The sequence below is a fragment of the Pollicipes pollicipes genome, unplaced genomic scaffold (assembly GCF_011947565.3).
Source record: "Pollicipes pollicipes isolate AB1234 unplaced genomic scaffold, Ppol_2.1 Scaffold_7261;HRSCAF=8764_pilon_pilon_pilon, whole genome shotgun sequence".
Taxonomy (NCBI): Eukaryota; Metazoa; Arthropoda; class Thecostraca; order Pollicipedomorpha; family Pollicipedidae; genus Pollicipes; species Pollicipes pollicipes.
This window is the reverse complement of record NW_023597054.1, coordinates 61,080,245-61,100,397: the sequence shown is the minus strand read 5'-3', so window position 1 is coordinate 61,100,397 and position 20,153 is coordinate 61,080,245. Positions and strand designations below refer to the sequence as shown.

The following is a 20,153-nucleotide window of genomic DNA, read 5'->3' as shown; positions in this document are numbered from 1 at the left end:
ATACACAGAGAATTCACTCATTTTCTACAGATCAAGTTGAATGCTGTAATACTGAGGCTAAGGGTTTCAGAACAACAGAAAGAATAAACCTAAGTTAACTGCTAACAACCGTCAAGACCAAGCTTGGACTTGATTCCTAGGTCATGTTTTTACGGCTACCCGGCTGGGCGATGTAATCAGCTAATGGCTGATGACTAATGCAAAATTTTTCTTTTGTTATAAAGTAGCATAACATATCCTAGCGTTCAAAATATGTTAATGACGTGATGCACTAGAAAAATGAGTGTCATACACTCAATACCCAATGAAAATAACACATACGAAGTCGGCGCATGTAAAATTACGTTCGGCAATTGCGCTTGAAATTTCATGGGCGCATACCCGACTGCTGCTCTAAGGCGAAGGCACCAAGGCCAATAGGGACGGAACCTGAGCGATCATGGTGCCGCAGGAGGCCATCACAGTGACTCCCGTCAACAAACACAGGGTCCTCAGAGCAAACAAAAAAACAGCCCAAGACCAAGGTGGTGGGCCTCTAAACGACCCGTAGTGCCCCGGCAGGCCGACATATAGGGCCCCGGCCAGAGCACAGTACCCTCCGAGCAAAGGGAATTTTCCAAGACCGTGAATTTATACTTCTGTGCGATCAAGAGGGCACGGGCAGATAAACAACACGAGCCTCGATAGGAGTGAAGAGTCCTCCGCGAAAGAAGGAAGCACCCAAACCAGATGTAGAGGTCCCCACGATTGAACAGGCCCGAGCATCTTATCAGAAGGGGCCCGACAGAAGCGTGAGGCCCTCCATTCAAATAAGAAGTATCCAAAACCCGGTGCGGAGGGTCCCCGAAAGATGGAGTATACCCGAACAGGTTATCAGATGACCCCGATAGGAGCAGAAGGGCTTTAATTCAAACACCAAGGACTAGTGTGCAGCCCCCCCCCCCCCCCCCCCGAGCAATCCAGCGTGGCCGAGGAGGCGAACAGAAGGACCCCGACTAGTGCGTAGGGCCCCATTCAAACGGCACGTGCCCAAGGCCCAATGTAGAGGGCCCCCGAGCAATCGAATGCGTCTGAGCAGGTTATCAGATAGCCCCCCCCCCCCCCACACACACACAAGAGCGTAGGGCCCCCACTTAGAAAAAAGTATCCAGGATCCAATGTGGAGGGTCCCCAAGTGACTGAGTGTGCCCAAGTAGGCCATCAGATGGGCCCCCACAAGAGTGTAGGGCCCTAAGCAAATGACAGAGAATTGGAAGCGCCCTAGTAGACCAATGAAGAGGGCCTATGAGCATGTCGCAAGTGTGTCGGTAGGCTAACTGAGATCCACGTAAAGGGCCACTGAGCAACCGATAATAGCCGGCAGGTTATGATATGGGACCCCGGCTGTAGCCCACAGAGCGTTTCTGGTAAATGGAAAGAATCTGTGGAAGGGGCCGTGAATGATAAGAGTGCCCCGACCCTCTACCAGGAAGGGCCCCAACAACGGCGCAAGACCCTCCGAGCAAATGCAAAGAAATGAAGGGCCACGTGGAATACTCCGTAGCGATCGCAATGATCCTGCAAGTGGGTACATATGTCCCCCGGAAACAGCATGGGGCCCAAGACAGTGTAATGCAGTGTCCTAGAGTTGCCGACCGTGGGTGTAAAGCAACACCCTATGAGGAGGAATTTTTCACTCCTTTTCCCCATATTTTATGTGAATTTTTCACTCCCGCCGGACATTGTATAATCGCACGTGCCAAACCCCTATTTCCGTTTCTGAGCTTTTCAGATGTCATCCAAAACCGAGCTCACTTGAAACCACCAAGCATAAACGAGGCTCCACAGAACCTGGACACCTATGGCTATGTCCTGCCTTACCTACATCTGAATCATGTCTATGTATGCACAGAGCAAGGGCGCCAGGTACCTCCAAGCCCAAGAATCCCAGCGGCTCCAGCCGCTTGCACGCATTAAGTTTGGTTTGTTTACAAAATGCATTACAATCGGCAGCTGTGTGCCAGATGCAAGGTTTTCACGCATCCCCAAACTTTTCGTCTCACCACCACACCACGAAAGCAGCAAGGCAAGCAAGGCCTGGCAGAGAATTTTACTCCACCTATTTCTTTTTCCCCGAGGAAACTTGACCACTAAATTGCATCGCTCCCGAAATTCAGGAGTGGAGGATTCAAAAAATATCTTCCAGTTTAATTTACAAGATCAATATCACCATTTGAGCACTTATTTGAACCGATTTTAAGTCAAATCAGCTGCATAAAAACTTTTGCCAGAAAAGTATCAGTCTTTTCTTTATTTAACTACTTTCATTTTTCTTGGTATCATGCGAGTGTGACACCATTTTATTCTTCCTTTCTTTTGGATTGCCTTTATAGGTACCATCTGTTGCTTAAAATGTTGACCAATTTCTCTGCAAGATTCTCCGACCGCAAATTTGTACGTATTTCATACATAAATTGCATTAATTCGACAGTCGCCCAAACATGTTTGATATGCACCCAAGAGTGAACAATTCACAGGGAATGAAGGAGACAATTTGAAGCACGGAGTTTATTTTTACCGCCATATTTGGCCTATTAAACCCTCGTTTAACGTTTTCTTGGTGCATGGCGGTGCTCAATAATGATAAATCTAAGCCTTTCGAGAGTCTGATTCACCAGGCTACCTGACAAGGCCACCTTAATGCTGCCATACGGAGCTTTGGGACAGACCTGACGCAGCTAATACAGGAGTATTTGAGGACGAAATTCTGCCCTCTGGATATGTTTATCATGCACACCCCTTACTTGTTTCGCATTTTAATCCCGTAGGCTTGTGGGCATCACTGTATTTATATTTGGGGGGAGGGGGGGGGGGGGGAGTGGGATGACTGTCTGCCAGAAGACCATGCAAAACGCATTGACTTTTTGTCTTGGGGAGCCGGAAGGACTGTGGGGAACAGGGGAAGAGGAAGCCTCCTGTGAACCAAGTAATTGCTTATTTTACCTGATTTTAACACATGATTGTTAACCAGAGTTGGCCATTTTCTGTTTCAATCAATCGAGTTTTGTCATGAGACAAATTATGATGCCACAAGGCATGCAGTGGCAAATTTTGTTCCATATTCTTCATTATTTGCCCCAAATTTCTTGAAGTGGTCCCTCATGGCTGCTTTAACCAGATGTTTTATATAGTTGTCATGGTAGGCTGGCTGGCAAATGACTGTGCTGTATATATGCATATATCTTCATATCTTATATGCATATATCTGTGCTGTATATATCTTCGACACAGGGATACTCCAAGCTGCATAGTAATTATAATGTGGGTTAAATATTAGTATGTAACAAATAGTCAGACCATCCCACTTAAAACGTACAGCCAGCGTCTCAAACTTTGTCATTAAAGATGAATAACCAAGCCTACATAGATGCCTTTGCTGCAGTTGAAAAGGCAAGCAGCAAAACTGGCATGGTCATCTAAAGGTTATGTTACTTTTGGAGAAGGGAGATTGTTTTGTGGAGCATATCCATTATTGCCCTTGACATAAGTTAACCATGGCAATCCAAATAAGTTGTTCAAAGTGATTTCAAGTATTTTGATTTGTGTGTTGTCAACTTTGTCTGATGTCAACAAGCATACACAAATGAACTGTAAAAAGTGCAAGTTGAAACCAGCCAAAAATTAGTTATATCATGTTTTTTATCACAAGTGCTGCTGTCAACAGATAGGTGAGTTGGGATGATGGACAACATCTACTCTAAGTTAGGTTAATGTGGTTAAGTACATGGCGAGTGGCAATAGGAATTGTGCAAGAATCAGTAACTCGCAACTGCTGCTGTGATAAAAACAGGTTAGACAGGATGCGATGAAGTAAGGCCTCTTTACGTTAGGCATAGTTAGGCTACTTTCATGGAACAAACATTGGTATTTTGTAAGAAACAGTAGCAAATTTCTGTTTTCCCTGACCCCATCCTAACGAAGGTCAGAGGTATGTCTATTATGTTTGACTTGGTGATGCACTGATGTGTAGGAGTCCAAAGTTTTTTGTTTGAGTGTTTTATGCTTGCTGAATTTTTTTGTTATTTTGTTATTGAATTCCTTTATCTTGTTTTGTGTTAGAGTGCTGTGGAAGGGAAGTGTAAAGCACAGCAACGAATCATTAGTGATAATGACTGTTTATGCTCATTACACTGTAATGAAATTAGTATGCTTTAATGCATTCTGTTTTACTGTAACGGCTTAAGATGTTAAAAACCAAAACGTTTTGTCAGGCTTATGAGATTACGTCCACGCCAACTTGAAAAAGATGTCTTTGTTTGCTGAAGCATCAGCCACAAGCTCATAAGTTCCATCTTTTGTGAATTGACTTTTTCCCTCCTGCGCGGTCTTTTTGCGATGAAATCTTTCACTCCCGCCCTAGTTCAAAAGCAATTCTAGTTCCCTGGTGTAATGAGGCTTAGAATTCTCAGTTCACAACTTTTCCAATCATAGGATAACTTTTTACTTCTCATAGGCCCTTTACTTTCGTTTACGACTGTTTTTGGTCACCTGAAAGTCCTGAGATATTCAGTTTTGTTGCGTTTTATGCTAAAGACTGCACGCGTCCAGCCGGCTGTGAGCTCCCTCGGAGCCAATGGGCCCCTTCGGGGCCCAAGGGGGGCGGGCATGGCTCCGTGCCCCCCCCCCCCCCTGGATCCGCCCTCTGAGCTAGATGCGTTAATATGTAGGAGGAAGTTTCCTACCAAAATACAAACTCTGGACTGAGAAGTGATGTGTATTTTCATAACTTGAGGCCAAGCCATATTGTGTCCTCGGATCCACCATAATTTTCCATAGGGATGTATAAAAAAAATAAGAGCAGCAAACATTACCAGACATGAAGTCACCCATCCTAGCACCTTAAAAAGCTTGTGATCTGTGGAGTTTCACACGTTGGAAATACACGAAGAGGTGCAGAGCCCATATGGTTTGCCTCGGTCCAGGGGCTGTTGCCATTTGCTTCCACATGAGCGCATCTGCTCCAGGACGTGTGGGGGCAGGCTTCATGTGGTCATCGGTCGCGTTCACTAGTTGTCCGAACGTCTACTGTGACGCACGGCGGACACAGCATTGGTGAAGAAATTATTGATGGCACAGGTGTCTCATTTTAAGCCGTGAAATCAAAATATGTATCATAATTTGCTTGTTTCAACCAATGCAAATGATTCACTAAAGGGAAAACGATGTGTTTACACATCCGAATGACCTTGGGAGCCGTGCAATGCTTTGATGTGATTACCAGGCGCTTAACAGCGAATAAAATCGTAAACAAATAAAACAGGCGCAGTTTGCAGGGATCAAACTAAGTATGATGCTAAATGACCGCTGTGAATACATTGCATATAGCTAGAGGATTTGGAGTCTCAAAAAGAATGTGGTTTGAATTCCATATGCACATCGTCGAACTGGCTTCCTCAGTTCAAACCCCCACACAAATGAGCAATAGTCTCGGTAAGAATTTGTAGTTCGGTAGAATCAAATCTTATAGCGTTCTTAAATGGTGTCACAAATCATGTGGAACGCACCATGTGAACGCCTTGTGTGACGTGGGGCTCTGATTGCAAACAGACTGGGCGGTCTGGATTTCCTGGGTATCTACCGTTGGAAAATAACGATGATGGTGCTAATCATGCGATATTATTAGCGTCGGAGGTCTGATCATCTATGGCCAGTCAGTCTCAGATAAAATCAGATCAGAAGCTGCTGAAACACGCATTATGAGCGATGCACATGTCTGGAGGAGCAACAGAGCCCACAGGGGACTCAGCCACAGAGGGGCCTTGCCTTGAATTTGACACCTGCCCATTCTGTTTCTTTATACAATGATCCATGGCAAAATGACCTATATTGTATGTTCCATGGACGACATTTTGTTGTGAGCTCATGATATTTCTCTATGTGTTGCCACTCCAACGTCGTGAATGCCAAGAGTAATAACAAAGAGACCGGGAAGTCCACACCTCAACCACGGACGGCGTGCGCCCTGCGCTCCGGCCTTTGCCACGCCGACCAGCCTGTGCCGCGCCTCATACGTCTTTCCGCACCGAGCAGGCTGTTGCCACACCATTTGACACTCGTCCGGGCGCGATTACCAGTCAGATCATATGATAATCAAGTGGATAATTTCCCGCGGCTATTAACCCGTAAATTATGGCGCGGTTGGCTGGGCGGAGCCAGCCTGACGTCCACCAATCAGCGCCGCCGACCGATTACCGCCACCCACCGACGGAGATAATCATCGCTGGCCGACCAATCGGGCGGCCGGGGCCGGTCACGTGGTCCGGGCGGCTAAGCCGACGGCGGCGGGCGCCGGCCAGTTTGTCCGCCGTGCGTGCGCGATCGGCCGGCGTTGCAGCGGCGCACCCTGGACTGTTCGCGCCGCGCGGCTCCCGCAGCCGCTGTCGCCATGACGTCCAGCCGCGACGCGGCGCCAGCCTCGTCGCCGTTCACGATCGACTCGCTGCTGCGCACGAGTGCGCCGTCGCCGGTGCCGTCGCTGTCGCTGCCGCTGCTCTACTCGTCGTACCTGCTGCAGCCGCGGCCGCCTATCTTCACCTTCCCGGCGCACCCGCTCTTCCCGATGGGCCTGCTGAGCCCGGCGCTGGCGCGACAGACGCGGCACCCGCACCCGCACCCGCACGCGCACCCGCTCGGCCGCGACGAGCCGCTGAAGCCGAGCCTGTTCCCGGAGCCGCGGCCGGCGCACCCGGCGACGGGCGAGCTGCCGCCGACGCTGCACCCGGCCGGCGAGCTGCGGCCGGCGCCGGCCGAGCGCAAGGCGGCGCTGCTGGCCGGCGAGCTGGCCGACGCGCGGCGCGAGTACGTGGCCAGCGCGCTGCGCTGGGAGCGCGGCCGACACGACGACGTCAAGGAGACGGAGGGCAGCCTCTCACCGCGGCCGCACGGTGAGAGCACGCAGGGCTGGACTCCGCACGAGACGGACTGGGGGATGGGTTGACGGTATGGGATGGGCGGGCTCAAGCGACGGACTAGGTTTGCATGGGACGGTGGGCAAGGGCTGGGCGGCTGCTCTTGTGTGGAAAAGCGTTGCGCTAACGACGAAGGAACGTTGCGTTGATGCTTCTTTCAGCGGGCGGTCGTAATAATATGCATGTGCTTACATGTGCGCTATAGATAGTATGCACCGCACGTTTGCGAGCAGAACAAGTGATCCGAAGTTTGGGAAGGAGCACTTGGACTCACTTCTTCTCAGTTACCTCCATAGACTTATAGCGAGTGCTTCACATTTGCAAAGGGTTTTAAAGTGGGGTTGCTTTCTTGAAGATCAATCGGTGCAATTCACAGCCCTGCCAACCTTGAGACGTAAGCCCTTCTAGTGTCTGAGCTACACGCCCACGAAGATTTGCGGACTATTTCGGGGAGACTCAGGGGCACCCAGGCATCCATGATGTCACAATAACGCTATTCCAGCCCTGCCTTTCCATTAGCCATGCGGCGATCAAGGCCAAGACAAATATAATTGTCGCGTCGTTCATATCTGGCGTTCGTGAGCATGATTTCCAGACAAAACGGCCGTCAATTGGCTCTCAGTCAATATTGTGCGAGGTACGAGCACGCAATCAAAGAATGACGTATTGAAAAGCATGTTTACTAAACAGAGAAATGGCATCATCTACAGAAGTCTTTTCCACTTAGAAGCATGCCAATGGTTATATGTGAGCTTATTTAATCACAATTGATGCTTGCTTCAATATCTTCAAATGTGTAGCATTCACTTCAAACTAGCAAGTTTACAAAGGCTGGGATCCCGAGCCTGCGGTCCGAGTCCCGCCTGCTGCAGCTTTCGCCCTCGCGCGCTGATGAATCGCGATAGTTCAGCAAGTGAGAGATGTGCTGCCTTGACTAAAACACCAGGGGTTGGGTTATGGTGGTTATGTGATGGATTTTGGGTCGTACGTCGCCGACTTGTTCGTCATCTTTGTGCCTGTGAATCGGCCATGACGTCCATGACGCAAAGACAGCACGTCCAACGTATTGCTCTCCCTGAAACCTTAGATGGGTAGGAAGTTATTAGACGTATTCTGGACGTTGAGCTATAAAGCAGGCCGGAAGCGTACAACGGCCCTGTGTTGATGGTCTGGTGGACCGTAAACGAACGATAAAAGAGGCGAAACTGTCCTCAGTTCCGCGGTCATCTGGCCGCGGCACCGCCGTGAACAAAGGGGACATGTGCGTCTGGGAGTTCGTCCGCGTCCTGGAGTTTATGAACGTTATATGATCCTCAGGGAGGCAGCCAAGCGCAAAGCATCGGGTGACATTAAGGATAACTGTTGTTTTCATGTCATATGACACATGATTTCTGGCAACAATTGGGAGAAGCTTGAACCGAAGTAGGCTAATTGTGACAAATGCTGGGATGAATACACGGGGCGATTTTCCAGCCAAGCGCTGGACACGAAAGAAGCGCTTTCATTGCAGCTTCGTGGTTTTACTGAGTGGTCAAATGAGACTGTTGTGACCGTCTTCCTCCACTCCTGTTTAAAAGTCACTCCTTGATCGCAGCGGGCCTGTTTTGATTGGCGACCGCTGCAGGTTATCGGTCAGTAATGGCAATATCAATTATCCTAGTATGGGCAGGTGTGCAGCGGTATGACCATCGAGTTTGTTGTTTCCTAATCAGTGCAGCCCTCGCCCTCAACTCTGAGAAAAAGCGTCCTAAATTCGCGGAGAAGCTTGTTTCTCGGCGCATGTTGTGGGTAGGCTTTCACGGAGACCACGCTCCTGATAACTATCATAATAAACGTGTGCAGCACTCGCCTACAAATATTTTCAGAATGTTCATCATGAGTGTTTTTACCGCTTTGGGTTTGAGCCATTTTAACGTTTTTGCCCTTTGAGTGTTCAAACATGTGCAAACAATGACTTGTCTAAGTGTCACCCGACACTCGAGGGCTTCAGCACGCGGCGGCACTTTAGTGACTACCAATGGGCCGCTTATTGATACTTGCTTATGCGTCCTTGATTTGCGACCGAAACCAGGGGTTAAGTACTGACGGAATTCCATCCCCTGCTCGGAAGCAGGCCTGAGCTCGGATGCCATCTGGCTACAATGATCAATAACGGCGACATTGGGCGCATTGGACGATCTCGCGCTGGGAGCATCACCTCCTAACGGCTATGTCCCAGTTCGAACCCAAGGCGATTCTGGGAAACGATCAGTTTTCATTGAGTCTTAAAGGATCTCTGGAGAGTGGAAATCTCTTAGTTTTCTTGAAAGGAACTGGGAACACCAACGACAAATATGCTGTCTGTCTCATGTCTCTGGACGTCAGTCCAGACGCTAGACGCTATTCGGATACGAAATGTGTCAGATCTACTTAGATATTCATATAATTCATAATTGTTCTGGAAGTTCTAGCTGTGAGCCATTTTCGTCCCACGGGTTTCACCACAGGTAACTGAAAATCGTGTTCCTGCAAGAGAACCACCCACTTTGCGTATTGGCAAGCTTTGTCGAAGCAACAGTGAGGGGAAATATGCGAAGGCCGTAATATATATGCACAATATGTGTATGCATGTACATACTACGTTATGGATTTGTATATATGCATATGCATACACACACACACACACACATATATATATATATATATATATATATATATATATATATATGCATGCATGTATGCATATACATTCGTGTCCATGGACGTGGAAATAGGAACTGATTACAGCCGTGAAAAGTTGTGGGCTTCCGCATCACAAAGTTGACATTGTCTCGCACCTCGCCAACACCGTTGTTCACTGCTTATGTGAATGAAAATTGTCCTTGCTATCGCTTACGATTCACAGATGACAGTTGAAAGTTTTGTTTTCTGGTTAATAGAAGGAATGCGTCCTCTAAAGTCTGGAATATTTGAGCTATGCGCCAATGCGAGCGGTAAAAGTAAACTGTTGGATTAAATCGGAAGGGTGTTTTAGAATGATTGAAAAACATCTTTTCCATGGCGTTACTGCCGTTTAAACCTGTAATTTGAGTCGCCCTACGTTATTGCACATTCAGTCTGTTTGGTTTGCACTCGTTGGATTTAGCCAGCGTGGTGGTCATCGTTGGAAGGGACCTCCGTCAAGTTGGAAGGGCTTAGCTACAGGTTGAGGGCTGGAGCTTTCCAACCCTCCCAAACTCATGGCACTCTCCTCTGTGGTATTGGCCGTGGCCTCTAGGGCAGTCACCGTGCGCTTTTGGAAGTGCATTGTATCGACTAAAGCAAGGCCGCTTGGAAATTGCTCCACAAATCGACAGCTCATCGGATATTTTTTTCGCAGCACATGATGTTTAACCCCCCCCCCCCCCCCGCCCGCCTCCTCAGTGCAGGGTGGCCTCCTGTCATCAGTGGAAGGCCTCGTTGGGCGCGGTGGTCTGCTCAGAGGTTGACGGCTTTAATGTCGGCTGACTTTGGCTAATGGCTTTAATGTCGGGCTGTTCAACTGGGCCTTAACCAATTTTGGAAACTTGAAGGTCAATGGTTGTGGAAGCGCTTTGTTCTTGGCCAAGGAAATGTCACGTGCAACTTGTTAGCACTACAAAAGCATGCTGCCGTTTTGCAGTGAAAAGGCACCCCTGTAGTTTGTAAGGCCCTGGAACAAACATGATGACACTTATGAAGACGCCACAAGAGATTAGACACCATCATTTGGCTCGGCAAGCGGTAGCCTGTGCGGCTGGGGAGGAATGGAGCCTTTATTTGGGGGCCTAGTATGAAAAAGGCACGCTTTTCAAAGTCGTACCAGCCTCTGGTGGCTCATGGTTCACAGAGGAATGGCTTTTTAGAGTATTTAAACCCAGGCTGCTGCAGGGGGATATTTTTTGCCTGCTGTCCTGTCTGTGGATGTTGCGCCGCCATTTGAGACATTGCACCTGACAAAACATTTTAAAGGATTTGTGTCGAATTGTAAGAGATTGATGACATGACATGACAATTAATCACTGACAAATGACACATTTTTTGGCCCAGTTGGGAATTATTTTTGCCGGTAGTTCACTCGTTAAATTACAATCATTCTGCACGGTTCGGCTGACCGCATGGTTCAGCTGGATTAGTATACCCTTAGGGTTAAACAGTATTTTTTAAACATGACATCAATTAAACCACCACTTAGAAGCATGACTGAACTTTGATGAAGCATCGTGAAAGTTGCAATGCTTCCATTGGTCTTTATCTCTTTGGGCTGGACAAAGTGCTCATGATAATCATAGTTGTTGTACCGTTGGGATCAAATTGTAATGAAAACGCCACGCAATATATCCGTCGATCTCCATCTGTTTGGGCCGGGCAAAATATAACTGAAATCATGGTTTGTTTCCCGTTTCAAAGAAAATTATTGAAAAGATGTAGTTTGTGGAACATTTTAAAAGTACAATGGTATGTGTAAAGTTACCAGGATATCTTTGTTGCATTATGGGGATTGACAGCGTACGCCAGGCACGGGCCGACAGGAATTTGTTCGTAGGCTTCATTTCCGCTTATTAATCGCACGCAGCCTAGTTCCGGTCGCGTTGCCCAGGTATGTGCCCAGTGTATTTGGCCGCTTCACTCCGCGCCGACTCATTAGTTGACACCGATTTGAACACGTATGTTGGGACGGCGGGATGAGCGCGTGACAAGCCGTGCCTGTCTGCTGATCTCACCAGCATTACGGCACGTGCAGACGGCCGGCCGGCGGGCGCGCGTGCGCACGGTGGCGTGCTGGACCGCACGCCCGCCGTGCCGCCACCGAGCACGCTAATGGAGATCCAATTAGCCGCACTTGCGCGGTCAGAGCCGGCGCACGTAATTTGGGACTTATTAATTGTTTCGTGTCGGAAGCACGCGTGCTTTGTTTTGGTGCGCAGTCGCGGCGGAGCTAATCTCGCTTAGTCTGGAATTAAGTGGCTTCGAGGCGGAGATCGGGAGTTAACAGCCGTGGTTTGAGGCAAACAATACCGGAAGTTTTGATCCGTTTTAAAAGATAATTTTGCAACTGTTTCGCTTTCCAATTAACGACTCCGGATGTAATTGGTCAAGGAAAATGCGCTTCGAAGGCATGCTTTTAAGGCCGTGAGCTCGCCTTATTAGGTGGAGAATGTTGTTTCTTTTAGGATCATCCCCAGTGTTTTATTGATCCGTTACCAATGTGGAGCTCAAAGCACCGAAAAGCTCAACTTGAAGTTGCACACGTAACCGGTAAGAGCGTATGTATTTGATGCGATGTGCATTATTATGTACCACCAAGGCACCACTGCGCCTCCTTGGTAACCATTGTCTTTACGACGAGCGCAACAGGGTAGTTCTCCGTCGACGAGATTCTTCGGTTTACCAAGGTCCCGCCTGCAGCCGATGACCGATTTTGAACCGATGTTTTAGATCGGTTTGAATCAGCCTTTACAGGAGCAATACTTCAAGACCGTGAAAATCGTCTCCCGTTCAAGGAAGAGTTATGTTTATCCAACAAATACAACGGCGTCCACTTCAGTCAAGCAGAATAATGAGATAACAATCTGCCTTTGCATATTACGGCGCATTTAGGGACCGGGCCTAGCATCTTACAAGTATTAGTCTTAAGGCAGGTCCAGCGCTTGGGGAGTTTTAAAATAGTTTGTCTCGATGATGCCTACCTGGTGATGATTCCAACTTTACAACGTCTTGGTTCATAGGGTTATGGCTAAAGCTAAGATGTAAAAGTCGCATCGTTCAAGATGTACGTGGCTTATGGGGCTAAAACAAATTATTTTTTAAAAGCAGCTTTCTACCCATTTGTTGTTCGAGGAGAAGTGAAATTATAGAGCATCTTCGGCAGGCCTAACTGCTGTAAGGGAATGTTCGGTAATGAACCACATACAATGATCATTCGTGAATCATTGTTGCAGCTACTTTGCAATTCATTCCACATTCCTCCAACTTAACAAAGCCAGACTGCTGACATCGGACTAACTTAACTGTTTATTGGGGATGCAGTTGCATCCCCAACATTTCAGACAATTAGGATTAGACTACGGTCTTACATGGAAAGAATCTACTCCGAAATGGTATTTCCATCCCCAACATTTCCTGAGAACATTCGCTCCTGGCTGGCGGATAGGGTGATAGGGCCTGCAGACCGTTTTACGTCACACTTGCCAGACAGAGAGCTTTGAAAGGCATGATAACAACCGAGATACAAGCCAGCTCGGGATCGTTCTGCCGTGAATGCCGTCTGCCCTGTGTTTCACAGGTACAGTTTACTCTGATGCGTGCTTGCTGCTTTAGATATCGTTTCGACATTGATTCCGAATTTTGGGTATCCTGGTTAAGCATCCAAGGCCTCTTGAATTTCCAAGCTTTCAAATTTCATGGCTTGTTTAGGACGCCATCACCTTGGACACTCCGGAACGTCTCTGGACGGTTTATTTCTTACAGTCTTGCTGGATTATTTCGAAGGCGCTTCTATCTCCAAGGCACTATTTCGTTTCCACTCGTCATTTGTGTTTTGTGGGGGAGGGGACACTCGGGACAGAATGAGGTTTTGGTGGTCTCTTGAGTATCCAAGCCTATCTAGGACTGTAATTTAGTCGATCTGCTCGGATATGCACGGCTCAAGGCACCTAGACGATCAAGACGACATTTGACAACAGCCAGCGTCATGTTTGCTGCATCGCCAATCTCGCAGACAACAAGACATAGACGTAGACAACAAGGTGCTCGGTTACTCTGTGACTTGTCCCGAGTCACACGGTAGTAGCGTATCTGTAGACATATGCTGCGACATCGGCGTTAGCGGCGTCAGTGGCCGCAATTGAGGTGCGACAAACGAAAGCATGACAATAACCCCGACGTGAGGCAAATCTGACTCGGCATTTCGAAGACTTTTCAGCTGACTGTTCAGAAGGCGTTGAGACCACGTGAAAAAACGTTTTAAAGTTTGACATAAAGTTTATTCTGTATCAATTTTTGATGATCATTTTGTAGAAGCATTCGTATACCCCGGCGGCAGCTGTCTGCCCGCTTCCCCTCTTTCCGGCTACGGTGTTTCTAGCCTGGCCAGGCTCGAAACATTTTGTAGACAAAATTGGTAAATTTGGAATGACAGACGCATAGGATGATTGGGGCCGGTATGACAAAAATGTTAACATTTTTGGTGGATATGGACCATGGTAACTGCGCTGCACGCCTGTGCAGTGCTTATTGCCCAGTTTCTCCCCATTCAGGTCGCAGCTCGTTGAAGTGAACGATGATACGTAATGTTGTGCTTTCGGAAGAGGCGGTAACAGCCACTTCCCGATCGCTTTCTAACGCACGTGATGGGTGCGCACGGGTGATGTTGACATCGCGTGTTGTTTTAGACGGAGTCGCCGGCACCACGCATTTATTGTTTCGTCTGTACCCGGTCGGGTTGCCAAGTTCTGATTTCAATCCCTGAAGCGTTGAGAGGCGGTCGGTTGCACTCGAGCACGCGTCACCGACTTTACGCATCGGTAGACAATTTCCCAGTGTATCTGCCCGCTGTCCACTCCGACACATGGTGTTTGATCTCGTGTTGGTGTGACCACAGGCTGCCGGGGCTGGATCCTCTTCGACTCGTGCTGTTCTCGTGTGCAGTTGCAGACGTTTATCCTTCCCGTGCCTTCGGGGTTGGGGACAATACTTTGTCTGCTTTGCGATGTTGCAAAAAGCCACGACTGATGAAGGAACTTGAATTCAAACGTGGCTCAGCTTTTAAAGAAGTTTGCTTCTTATTTCCGAGAACTGCGTGAAACCTCAGTGAGTAATTGTGAAAGTCATTACCTTCTGACATCGTGATGTCCGGGTCGAGCCGGACCGTCCGGCATGAAAATATTGTTATCACTCAATTGGGACGACTCGGTACACAACCTTCCTGTAACCTAGTCTACAGGTGTAAGCGTTACATTTGTTCCACATCTGAAGGCTGTAGAGTTGCACTTGGTGCATGCAAGCACCAAATATGATGAGCTAACGCCCATTTAAAAGTAGGTAAACCTTAAGTAGAAAAGGCTGCTCCAGACAACACAACTTTTCTGTTTAGTACTGTATGCATGTATTTAGTACTGCACTGTATAGTGCTGTACTGTACTGTTCTGTTTAGCATTTTCTCGGCCTTGATCGCCGCATGGCCAATGGAATGCCAGGATTTGAATGACGTTTTTATGGCGTCATAGGTGCCTGGGTTACCTTGAAGTAGTTTCCCCGAAAAAGTCTGCACATATTCGTGGGCGTGTAGCTCAGAAGCTAGAGGGGCTTAGATTTTAAGAAGAGCAAGGCTGTAAACTATACCGAATGATCTTCAAAATGGCTATTTTAGTTCAAAATCCCATACAACTGTGGACCGCTCCCTTTAACACCAGAGATCCTCAAGCCCGCCACAGAGAGGCAATGGTTGCACTGCTCTTTATTGATTTTGATTCGAAATACTACCTTTTCCGCCCAATTTTTATGTGGTCTAAAAATGTTCAGGATGAAAAAGTTGCCGTTGGATCAATATCTTTAAATTCAATATAATGCGACCTTGGAGGGATGCGTCGTTTGCCGGTCTCCAAGCAGCTGACTGCTGAATGTCTGGGCCTCATTCAGGTACCTAGTTCTCCGGGGTCATCCTCGGGATGTGAACTCCTTTGCTCTGTCCAGGCGGAGTCGATTGTAGCGTCTTCTCTGTGAAGGTGCCCCCAAAACGGATAAATAATCGGAGCCCCGGAGCATGGATGAGTTCGAGGGGTGCCCACTGGTTCCGTTCAAATCTTCCTTCCAGCCATGACATCACCCCCCCCCCCCCTCCCCCTCGGCCGCCACGTGTCGCGCCGCGTTCGGTGTCACCCGCCCCTCCCCGCGGCCGCCACGTGTCGCGCCGCGTTCGGTGTCACCCGCCCCTCCCCGCGGCCGCCACGTGTCGCGCCGCGGTCGGTGTCACCCGCCCCTCCCCTCGGCCGCCACGTGCCGCGCCGCGGTCGGTGTCACCCGCCCCTCCCCTCGGCCGCCACGTGTCGCGCCGCGGTCGGTGTCACCCGCCCCTCCCCGCGGCCGCCACGTGTCGCGCCGCGGTCGGTGTCACCCGCCCCTCCCCGCGCCGTCCCCGGGGTGACAATCAGCCGGTCTCGCCGCCCGGTTGGCAGTGCGGCCCGGCCGGCCCGCCCACCGGTCCGTATTGACCCACCATCACTTATGCATGCGGCCAAATGAGATAGGAGCGGCGGCGGCGCGCGCGTACACAATGGGCCGCGTCAGTGGCGTGGGCAGTGTCGCCGGCCGTCCGCCAGGTCGGCGCGTGACCGATCGCCCCGGGCAACAGCCGCGGCGGCCGCGGCCGGGCGCACGCTGCGCCGACTCGGCGGACGGTCCGCCGCCGCCGCCGCCGCCGCCGCCGCCGCCGCCGCCGCCCTGAGGGTGACCTCGGCACGGGCGCCGGCGGTGCGGTCATACACAGTGCAACGCTGAGAGCTCATTTGGGCGAATTTACACTAACGAAGCAATTTATTTTCTGCGCTGCGTAGTTACACAGCGCCGAATGAGTATCCGAGGACGTACACCCACCCGTAGGCGAGGTGTTGTTTATTCTATTTCCGCAGGCAGCGCGCTAGCTTGTATTCGCATTGCCGTGAGCAGCGTGCTGACGCGATTGTGAACGGCAGAGTGTCATCCCGTGGATTGCGGCAGGGTTTGCGCAGCTTGCGCCAGCAGAGGCGGCCGGCGCGCGCGGTCGCGGTGTCGACGGTTCCGCTGACGGTGCAGTGTCGCTGGGCCGCTCCTCTCCGCTCTCGTGTTCCGCCGCGCTCACGAGCGGACACCGAACACTTCCGCCCCGATCGCCCGCTCGGAGGCCCGGCGACAGCGACAGCCGTCGCCACTTAGCAACGCGATACCATAGGTCGGGCCGCATCGGAGATGGTTCTGACTGTGGGGCGGCGTGAACTTCCTCGTGAGCAACCTGTGCCGGCTGTGGCTCTCACTTAGGCGACGAGTATTTCCTGATGAACAGCCAGTGCTCGCTAGTTAACGAGAGAGGCCCGAACGAACAGCTTTCGTTCGGTGGGTTAGTATTGCTAATGGACATTATTATTTTCTGTAAAACCTGACGTTACAAAATACTGCATTTGGTTAAAACGTCCACTAAAACACGAACGGGGTTTCGTGCGATGCAACTGTGCGCACAGCTACACCTGTGGGGCGCGAAGTCTGGTCCTATGGCATCACCGGCTGTCGGTTCACCCGACCTGCTCGAGGGGCAGGTCTATAGCATCGCCCTCCTTGGTCATTGTCCGGAGCTGGACCGGTCCGTGGTCTCATCACCTCTCTATTTTGACCCGTAGACCTGAACCGGGAGTCCAATCACGCGGTCGCCCCTGCTGTCCATTCTGTTCCACAGATCTGACCTAGAAGTCCAATCACATGGTCTCACCAGCCGTCTGTTCTGCTGCACAGATCTGGCCTAGGAGCCCAGTCGCACAGTCTTGCCAGCTGCCCGTTCTGTTCGCATGGTCTCACCAGCTGCCTACGCTGCTCCACAGATTTGGACCGTGAGTCCAGCCCCGGAGCGTCGTCCCCGGACGGCGCGTCCGACAAGGAGGTGGACGACAGCGTGGAAATAATGACAGACCACCAGGTAACTGTCGACGGGGACGGGGCCATAGCTTGGGCTTCACCTGATGTTGCGCTGCTTCGAATGCACCACTGGAGTGTGGACGACCTTCGCACGAAAGCGGATCTTTGCGATGGGCTTATCAATTATTGATGGTTTTAAGTCTGGTCTGCGCCTAACGGCACTTGTTCTCATTTCACCTCGCGTGACCTCACTGACCCTGTCTGGCTCGCCCCAGACGAGCGGCCTTGGGGGGAACAAGGCACGCCGGCGGCGAACCGCCTTCACCTCCGAGCAGCTGCTCGAGCTGGAGAAGGAGTTCCACAGCAAGAAGTACCTCAGTCTGACGGAGCGGTCGCAGATCGCGCACACGCTCAAGCTGTCCGAGGTCCAGGTGGGTCAGGTCACGTGATGGCGTGGTCGGTGGTGATGCTGGGGGGGGGGGGGGGGGCAGCGGGTTATGCTGTGAGAGGAGCCCGACTCGTCTGCTCGGGTGGAGGACAAGGACGAAAGCACGGGGCATTTTGGGCATCTTGGGCATCGCTGGGCATTTCACGGACAGGTGCTGACCATTCACTTGTGCCTCTGCTCCATGAACGTGCAAAGTTCAGATTACCGTAGATCAAGCCCGCATCTGCCGTGGTGTCCTATGTTCCGCACAAAGCGGCGGATGCAGCAGTCGAGCGACTGACACCTCCACCACGCCCGCCGCAGGTGAAGATCTGGTTCCAGAACCGGCGGGCCAAGTGGAAGCGCGTGAAGGCTGGCCTGACCACCTCCAACCGGTCGGGCGGCCCCGGCGGCCCGGGCGGCGGCGGCACCAAGATCGTCGTCCCCATACCGGTGCACGTCAACAGGTGTGGGCTGACACCGTCCCGGGCTCCGGCCCCGGGCGCGCTCGTTTGGGGCGTCATCGCAGAGAAGATCCATTTTTAGGGATATTCTTTCGGGCTTTATGGTATGCCAGGTCATTTACAGACTTTACTTTATGGTTTAATCAATGGTTGGCAACAGTGACAATCAAACATGCAGTTGTGGGAGTGTTGTGTTACACGCCGGTGCGTTTACCCGGAAATAGAAGGAATGGCCTGAGTGCATCGGCGAGGAGGTGTGGTCCATCTGGCCTCGCTTCCCGAGCGACTACTGGCTCTTGACCACCCTTCCTACCTCGGCGGCAGGTTCGCCGTGCGCAGTCAGCACCAGCAGCTGGAGAAGTCGGGCCAACTGGTGGGTCAGCTGCCGCCGTCGCAGCCGCTGCCGCCGCTGCACGGCCTCGCCGCCTCCAACCACCTGTCGACGGGGCTGGCCGGCTTCCACGGTCTCGGGCCGGTGATGACCTCGCTCGGCCAGCATTGACCTGGCCTCTGCCAACGCCCGACCGGCGGCCGGCCCGCCGCAGCGGCCTCTGGCACTGGTGAGGTGATGGTGACGTTTGCTCCACCGCCGGACGAGAGAGGGCTGCGCCCTGCTGCGAGACAGCAGAGTCAGTCGCACGACACGATGCCGCACCTGTGACGTGGCAGCTGCTGCGGCCGTCGGCGTGCCTGGAAACAGTGCGGCGGGGGGCTGTGAAGCGGCGCTTCAAGTGCGCAGGGCCGCGGAGGTGCGGCTATCCGGCAGCGTTGAACCAGGTCTGCGTCGCGCAATAGACTGTTGTGCGGCGCGTGCCCAGTGGGCGTCAAATCGCTCCTGAGACGAAGTGACAAAAGGGGTGGACGATGGCGCAACAACGGAGCGCTCACTGACTCGGAGCAATGGGGGCGGAGTTGTGGTGATCTGTGCCCCGGACGGATCCGTGTCTCGAGTACCGGGTCCTCGTGTACCAAGTCTCTGAGATGGGGAAAGGGTCAGAGCGCGTGTCGACCTTTCACCTGTAGCGCCCACGGCTGGTGATGGCAAGTTCCTAGCCTGAGCTCCGGGCGGGAAGCGGAGGACAGAGGACCTGTTGTTAATCGCCGAGAGACAACCCTGACCTGTGAACCGAGTGCAATCTGAATCGACGCGCACCGCCGGGGCGCTTGTGCCCGGCGATGCCGAGGGTGCAGTAGAGATTGTCCACTTTATGCGGATCTTGTGGACCGCGCGAGTCCTGGTCCCGGGTAGAATTACCGGAATGTTGCTGTGTAGTGAACAACTATGAGCTTTGGTTATGATTACATATATGTGTCCGGGAATACACTGTGTTGTTAGAACGTGACTTTTTAAGAACCCATGCTTTCCCAGTCTACTAAAATATATGCGTCGAGAGACACGCGACGAGGGAGATCTGTCTCAGGCTTGGGCTGAAACATTTCCGTCTATCGTTGCAAGATCGCAGCTGACGTGGGTAGAACACACGGCATGGCAGGTGTGACAGCAACCGCACTAACGTTCGTTGAGATTGTCCTTCTTTCAACGTTTCACCATTGAAAGCTGCTCATTCCGGTAGCCGTGCCGCGTCGACTTTTGTCGGCGCTCTCCATCTCCGGGAGCCAGTCGCCTGTTTGGAGACAGGTACCGTGCGCGTAAGGGCACCGGCTATAGGAGACAGGTATCGTGCGCGTAAGGGCACCGGCTACAGCGACGGCATG

General features: G+C 51.2%; 1 protein-coding gene across 1 annotated transcript; it reads left to right on the top strand.

The window, feature by feature from the left end:
• The first annotated feature begins 5,682 nt into the window (after window positions 1-5,682).
• unpg (homeobox protein unplugged) lies at window positions 5,683-19,775 on the top strand. Its single transcript, XM_037235510.1, has 7 exons — window positions 5,683-5,689; window positions 6,453-6,624; window positions 6,850-6,923; window positions 17,513-17,607; window positions 17,822-17,977; window positions 18,298-18,440; window positions 18,762-19,775. The coding sequence occupies exons 1-7, from the start codon at window positions 5,683-5,685 to the stop codon at window positions 18,937-18,939; spliced, it is 825 nt and encodes a 274-aa protein (XP_037091405.1). The 3' UTR covers window positions 18,940-19,775.
• The last annotated feature ends 378 nt before the right edge of the window (window positions 19,776-20,153 follow it).